General features: G+C 36.7%; 1 protein-coding gene across 2 annotated transcripts in view; it reads left to right on the forward strand.

Annotated features, from left to right (window-relative positions):
• Nucleotides 1-8,025, forward strand: part of serpini1 (serpin peptidase inhibitor, clade I (neuroserpin), member 1) — a 22,734-nt gene that overhangs the window by 10,524 nt on the left and 4,185 nt on the right. For both annotated transcript variants that reach the window (XM_024276621.2, XM_036214763.1), the window contains 3 exons: nt 713-907; nt 2,331-2,535; nt 5,731-5,828. In XM_024276621.2, coding sequence (XP_024132389.1) covers nt 713-907; nt 2,331-2,535; nt 5,731-5,828 — 498 coding nt within the window. The remainder of the gene's footprint in view (nt 1-712; nt 908-2,330; nt 2,536-5,730; nt 5,829-8,025) is intronic.

Below are 8,025 nucleotides of genomic sequence, written 5' to 3' on the forward strand. Positions count from 1 at the left end.
AATGTGTTAGCCGTGTTGAAAATGTGTTAGCCCCGCCCCAACGGGCCACAACAGGGCCATAAGTTTTGAAATTTTCAGATTCAAAACCAAATGAAAGATTTGAAACTGAAAAAAAAAGTTTGGGAATTGAATTTTTTTTATTTGAAATCTAAAAACATTTGAAACTGAAAATAGTTAAAGGGTAACCAAACCCTAAATCAACTTTTTTTGTCTGTTGACCTCTATAAATGGGACTTTAAAAGTGCTATCTGTTGGTCATTGCCAAATTTTTGACAAATTAAAATAAACTTGTTTAATTCTTGAAAATACAGTCAAAAACTCTCAGCGTGCTGCCCTCTACAGGTTGAAACAATGTATTACATTGGAATTCTGTGATTGGTCAAACCATGTAAGTTTCAGAAGTCTGACGTCATGATCTCCAGTTAAGGTAGCATTCCTGTCCCCAAGCCCCACCCGTATGACTGGATTTCAAATTTTGGCTGTGGGTGGAGTCAGCCTCCAACTTCCCTGTTTGGTTACTCTTTTAGTTTATATTAGAATAGCAGAAAGTTTGGAAAATTTTAATCTTTTTAGGCAAACACAAATATTTTTTCAAGTTGTTGGTCCCAATGTAGCTCCATATTTTTATATATAAAGTATATATAGTGGCTGTGTCACATGGCCTAAAGGAGAGCAGGAAACCAATGAACTCACTAACCGTCTCACCTTACAGGTAAAATCCGGTCTCTGCTGTCAGCTGGGGACTTCAGCAGCGTGACGCGCCTGACGCTGGTGAACGCTGTTTACTTTCGGGGCTCATGGAAGAACCAGTTCAGACCGGAGAACACCAGGACCTTCTCCTTCAGCAGAGACGACGGCTCTGAAGTTCAGACCCTCATGATGTATCAGCAGGGAGACTTCTACTATGGTCAGTTTGTACATTCTATTTAACCTGAGGCGTCGCCGTTGACGCTTAAACACAAAATCTTTAATATACTGTAATTTTTTAATTGTTAACACGATCAACGTAATTCTAGTAGATTCTGAAGGAGAAAAGCGGCCGCTTTTACGGTTGAAAAGTTAAAGTAAATCGTTTCAAAGCTATTTTTTAAGTTTTAATGTAAAGGTTTTTGTGAAATAATGGTTTATTTTAAGTTACACTCACATAAATATGATTCACGCACAAGGACTGAGACGTGTGTGCGTCTGTGCATGTGTGGACTTTTGTGTTTGAGAACTGCGAAACAGGGACAGGTCCTTGGGGGGGAGGATGCTTCTCCTCTGTGATTCCTGAAGCACAGTCATGCTTCGCTAAAAGGCAGCCTGTCGAGCTTCCTCTACTTTTCATTTTTTCAGCAAACACAACAGTTCTCAGTTGTGCTAAACGGTCCGTCTTTTTCTGGTCACTTATCCTTTATTACCCACTATTTCAGAACAATCCTTTGTTCTGGTAAAGCAGTTTCAGTCATTCATCTTTTCATGGAATATGAATTCAGTGTTATGTGGTTTAAATATAGCAGAGAAACTTGACAACAAATTGAATTGAATTATGTTTCTTAAAAAAATAGAAGGTCGATTCACAACTGATGCTGTTTCAAAGACCAAAACACATCAGTCAGAGCTCTATGAATTATGATTGACACAGTTAACACTGTACAGGAAGAAGGTTTGAAGTCATTTCAGTTTTCTTGTTATTAGCTGCATTTCCATTAACTCTAAAATTTAGCAAATTGGATTTTCAATGATAAATTCACTTAATGGAAACGCCACAATTTCGACAAAACTTGCATTTTTTTAAAGGGGCCCTACCATGAAAATTCCACTTTTTGAGGTTTTAAATGCATTTTACTGTTCATTCCTCACTATAAAGAACCCCAAAACGGTATTTTGATCCGTTTAAGAGTAATCCTCTAAATTGCACTGTCTGCAGCAGCCCCTCCCATACCCATGAAAACGAGCGGTTGGAAACGTGCTGACGTAAGTTCATTACCAACAGCTCCCTCCAGGAAGAGATAAAGTTTATGAATACCAAAAATACAAGCAGCAATGTCCTGAACGAACCGAACATTTTAATACCAAGATTGCTAAGTTTTTATGTGCTGAAATTCGTGCGTAAAGGAGCAGGAGATTCACTATAGTGTGAATGCTTACTAAGCGGTTTTTATAAAATTTTCAGACCTAAAAACAGCTGGAATGTGGATTTTACACAAAGTTAGTACTTTTTGTACCTTTAAAGTTAAGCCAAAATGATCAGGTTATTAGTTCATTAAATTAAGCAAATCACTAACTAAAAAAATGTGCCTCCATTTGTGCACGTTTTAACGCAGTCGTGCACATGTGTTCTCTCTAAGGTGAGTTCAGCGATGGCTCACAGGAAGCTGGAGGTGTGTACCAGGTCTTGGAGATGCCGTATGAAGGCGAGGACATGTCCATGATGATCGTGCTGCCACGCCAGGAGGTGCCGCTGGCCTCGCTGGAGCCCATCATCAAGGCTCCTCTGTTGGAGGAGTGGGCCAACAATGTCAAGCTGCAGAAGGTGGAAGTCTACTTACCCAGGTGGGAGGAGACGCATTCAAACCGCTTTGCCTAATACTTTATTTTTTACTCTGAAAAGAATGATACAGCTTGTATCCTTAAATGTATTTGGTAAAAGTGAAAAAAGACCTATAGATATTATTAATCTGTATAAACCATGATGATGGATTCATTTACTGATTATGAATGACTGTTTCTGCCTCTTAAATGACTCCAAAATACTTCTAAAATGTAAAAGTTTAGGTTTTGGTTTTTGCATTACTTAAGATCATGGACACAAAAATAATTTTTGAACATATTCTAGGCAGAAATGTGTCTTCTGTGCTTTTGATTAATCAGGAAATTATCAGATAAGACAAACAAGCACATTGTTTTGATCATAAAACACAGATCACAGTTAAAACACTACAGCCATTGGATTGAATTGCATTTGTCATCGCAACAAGTATCAGTACAAGTACGACTAAATTGCTCTTTTTTGAGATTTGTAAGCATCATATAGAGTTTATACTCACAAACATCAAATCTTTTAGCTTGATTCCAGCAACCAAAATGTGTATGTGTATGTACATATATATATATATATATATACATTTTTATGGAGAGTCACATTTTGAAGTTTTTCAAGGCTAAGTTGATTTATTCTGGAATAATATTCCTGCCTCTTTAACTATTCATAATCATGTTTAAAAGTTGAGGTTTTAAAGTTTTAAAATTAGCATTCTGCTATTTCCCTGGACTATTTTTTTTAATTTGCCAAGATTTTTTTAGGCTATTTTGAAGTTTTTCTAATATTTCAGCTACATGCTAGCTGTTTTAGCTAATTTAGGCTTTTTTGTTAGTTTTTAGGTTGTTTTAGAATTTTGCTCATATTTTAGTTACATGCTTGCTGTTTTGGCTAGTTTTGTAGTTTTTGTTTTTTAGGCTGTTTTGGAGTTTATCTAATATTTCAGCCACATGCTAGCTATTTTGGCTAATTTAGGCTTTTTTAAAGTCTTTAAGGCTCTGTTGCAGTTTAGCTAACATTTACATGCTAGTTGTTTTGGCTAATTAAGGCTTTTTTCAGTTTTTTTGTATATTTTGAAGTTAAAATATTTTTTCAGCTACATGTTAGCTGTTTTGGTTGACTTTTTGTTTTTTTAGGCTAATTTGTCTTGTCATTTAGCTAATATTTTAGCTGGCTATCAGCTTCAGTGTTTTCAGCTATCAGCTTCAGTTTTGTTGTCTATCAATTTCAGCATCTTCAGCTATCAGCACTTGCATCTTTAGGGGCCGAATTCAGCTTACAGCATTCACACTAGCATTATCCCAGGTAATGCTATATATCTAATTCATAATTATGTAAAAAAATTCACGGTTTTAAAGTTTTAAAAATTTAGTTTTAGTGTGTTCAATACATTTTTATCCTTTTCGGCCTGCAACTTAAGGTGTGTTTTGGATTTTGGCCTCTTGTGCGATTGAGTTTGACATCCCTGGTCTAAAGCCAAAACTCTAGTTTTTTTAGTAGTTTGGGATTGGGGGGGAATTTGGACATAACCCAAGTCTTTCATGCATCAGAATACAGCTGTGAAAGAAAAAGGCTGGAGCAAGATTCGCCATACTTTCACCACTTTAACTTTTCGCACCAAACCTCTTCCAACTGTAGATGGCGGACATGCGCTGGCAGACAGTAGAAAAAGAAGCCCCTCCCTGCTTGTCCAGTGTAAACAGTGTCTGGTCTAGTGTGTGGGCTAAATACACATTCGAGAACCTGCGTTTAGGGCGCCACATGCCAGGTGTGTCTGTAGCTTAATAGTAAAGCAGGCAGACTTTGATGTTCCAGAGAATGTGCGGAACCGGATCAATCCTTGATGCTAAAACACAGTAAACAAATCCGTGTACGCTGACTTTAGGAGAAACAGATGAACTAGCGATTTAAGAACTTTGAGGCAATGAGAGATTTAGCCGTTCTTGCACTACTGCAGTAGCTGCTGACAGTGTTGCAGAAGCTTTCAGGGGGCCTGATTATTCATTGATGAAAGGTTGGCGTGCAGCAGCAGCCAGGTGTAACTCGTCTTCAATCACGCGCACAAACACACAGCAGCTTGCAGTCACTCCTGGGAGATTTCCATGCAGGAAGAGGGAAGTTAACCAAACCCCTTAAAAGTCCAAAAGCAGATGTTTTCGCTTCCAGCCTTTCGAATAAACTGATAATTTTTGGGGATTCGTTCTCTCAGATTTAGGGAAATTTGGCAAACTGAGGGAGCAACACATTTACAAGGGAGGCCTCTTTTTTCAGGTTGATTTCTAAGAAGACAGAAGAGAAATAATTAGTTCAACCAAACAAAAGATAACTAATGCAGTGACCCAGTCTCTACTGAGTTAACTGTTGGAACTATAGCAAAAGAGATTATATGTTTAGATTTCTACATTTCTTTACATCATGTGTCAAAGTCGAGGCCTGGGGCCCTCCAGATCATTTTATTTTATTGTTATTAATGGGCCGATGTAATCTTGTCCTTTTTTCTAACTTGTATAATTTTGGCGAAATGTGTTTTTATAGAGAGTAAAATATTGAAAGTTATTTCATGTTTAAGTTGATTTTTTTCCTGGAAAAATATTCCTTCCTTTTTATAATTATGTCAAAAAGTAATGGTTTCAACTTTTTAAAAATTGGCATTCTGCTAGCTTTGTGGACTATTTTGGCATTTACTAAGATTTTTTAAGGCAATTTTGAAGTTTTTCTGATATTGCAGTTAGATGCTAGCTGTTTTGACTAACAGCTAGTTGTCGAGTTTTTATTTATTTATTTATTTATTTATTTATTTTCGTTTTTTTAGGCTGATTTGGTATCTAGCTGATATTTTAGCTGGCTATCAGCTTCAGCATCTTCAGCTATCAGCACTAGCATCTTTAGCGGCCACATTCAGCTTACAGCATTCACATTAGCATTATCGTAGGTAAAGCTATATATCTAGTTCATAATTAAAAAGTTACGGTTTTAAAGTTTAAAAAATAGTTTTTTAATGAGATTAATAAATGTTTATCCTTGTTTGCATTCTGCTTTGAACATTTAAGACATCTTTTCGCTTCAAGAGAAATCCATTGAGCAACGCCTTAACGCTGTCTGCATTCGTGTTGGTTGTGACCTTTAATTAATTGGAGCAAAGTTAAATGTTTTTCATGATCTAAAATCACATATCCCTGCTATGTCTCAATTACACAATCCTCCTTAAGGTTTAAGGTGGACCAGAAGATTGATCTGAAGGACACTCTCCAGGAGCTGGGAATCAAGAGTATTTTCACCACTGAGGCTGATCTCTCCACCATGACAGGTGACACAGGTCCTAACTCAAGCAGAGAAGTTTGGCAGATAATACAAAAATAAAAGCATGTACAAATGGAAACAAATAAACCTGTACAGCACTTAATTCTCATCTTGGCAGCAAGAAGTAGCTTTCAGTACCTTCTGAGGTAACCAAGGTAACTGGCACTGTGTGGGCAGGTCGGAGCTGTCACATCATCCTTTAAAAATAGATCCAAAGAAAGACACCTGAGAACTGTGGGAATACAGTGCAGACAAAAATAAAAATGGAATAATTATAATCCAAAGAAAAAAGTGTTTACAAAAAATAAGATTTCACCAAAATAATGCAGGTTAAGATGGTTCTCTTTAAATATATATATATATAAGCAGTGCAAAACATTGATACATCTGCTCTAACACTTGACAAACTCCAATAGGTCGAGAAGACAGAGCAACATGCTCTGTTTAAGCAGATTTGTTCTGAGACTGTTCTGTTCAATGAGATCCATGTTTGGATTTGTGGATCTTTCTGCAAACTAACAGCTTTTCGTCTGACATTCATCTATTTGAATCAATCCTCTCGCTCGGAGGCAGATCTAATCTTGTACACAGCTGTAATAGACAAAGTGCAGCAATGAGGATCTTTAATTCCCATGTTGTTGTAGAGTGCATGTCGATGTAGTACAGTAGCAAACATACTGTGACGGCTCTGCATCAGGAAATCGTCAAAAACAAAATCTTTTTTTTTTCTGGTCAAGACATAAAAAGGCATTTCTTTGTACAGTTGCAAGAAAAAAAAATGTGAATCAACTGGGATAAATTGGATTTTTGCATGAATTTCTCTGTAGATAGAGTTGGGCACAATTGGGTTTTATTAAGCGGTTCTTTTGTTGCACTATGTCACTTATTCCAATCAGGAGGAAACAGGAAGTGCTTTGACTTTAGCATTTTGGAAGCGGACGCTTAAGACAAATGGACTTTCACTGAAACTAATGAATGCAGCAACTTCTTTTGGTTCTGATAGAACCTCATGAGTCTTAACAGTTCCTAATTGGAACTGAATTTCAGTACCTAAACCTGTCTTGATGGTCTGTCTTACCGTGAACACATGGACACCAGGGGTTTTAGAGATACTTTTGTAATCCTTTCCAGCTTTATGTAACTCAACAATTCTTGATCTTCTGAGAGCTCTTTTGTGTGAGGCAATGTTGACGAAACTCAAAACTGTTGTGTGTTTTTATAAGGCAAGACAACTTAAACCAGAGTTGGGCAAACTAGGGCCCCCAATATGCGGCCCACCCAACCATGTACCGTATTTTTCGGACTATAAGTCGCACCGGAGTATAAGTCGCAGGGGCCAAAAAATGCATAATGAAGAAGAAAAAACCATACATAAGTCGCACTGGAGTATAAGTCGCATTTTTTTCAAGTAATTTATTTTACAAACTGGTTGAAAAAAACGATATTACATCATCCTGGAAGGTAAGTTATAACATTCATAAGTGAATAGAAAACAGTCTGAATATGTGTCAACATATATTCACATATTAGCATCGTGAAAAAAACGAAAAGGTGTAGCATTTATATAACATAACAGTTTTATTTAACTATAGCCTCAAGAACTCATCAACTTTGTATCTTTACTGTAATTAATTGCACGCAATCTCACTCCATATTACTAAATCCGTTAAATTCTTCATCCTCTGTGTCACGTCTGAATAACTAAAGTAAATAAAGTAATTGCATAGATCACCGTAAGAGGGCACTCTAGACTTACGGTCCATATCTCATCATTAAAAATTCGTATATAAGTCGCACTGGAGTATAAGTCGCAGGGACATTCAATCTATGAAAAAAACCGCGACTTATAGTCCGGAAAATACGGTAATCTGGCCCACCAAATATAATGGAAATCCTTGTTAATGTTTTAATGTTTTGTTCATGTTGTGACATTTGTTGTTTTTCTGACGTTCTTGTGTGTTGGACAGACATTTTTCCAATAATTCCAACACCCCATGAACGCAGCATTCTTCTAAATTTGCATTTGTCCCTCATGGACTTAAACCCGTTGGTCCAACTGGGATAAAATGAGAATAAAAGCCACAGCTTTGACTATCCAAAAGTCCAAAATGAACTCCAAAACACTGATTAAAAAATATTTTTTCACACATATTTTCATATATTTTTTCGACATTGTACTTTGAATGTTTACACATTTTGCTCAA

This window comes from Oryzias melastigma, linkage group LG13 (genome assembly GCF_002922805.2).
Source record: "Oryzias melastigma strain HK-1 linkage group LG13, ASM292280v2, whole genome shotgun sequence".
Taxonomy (NCBI): domain Eukaryota; kingdom Metazoa; phylum Chordata; class Actinopteri; order Beloniformes; family Adrianichthyidae; genus Oryzias; species Oryzias melastigma.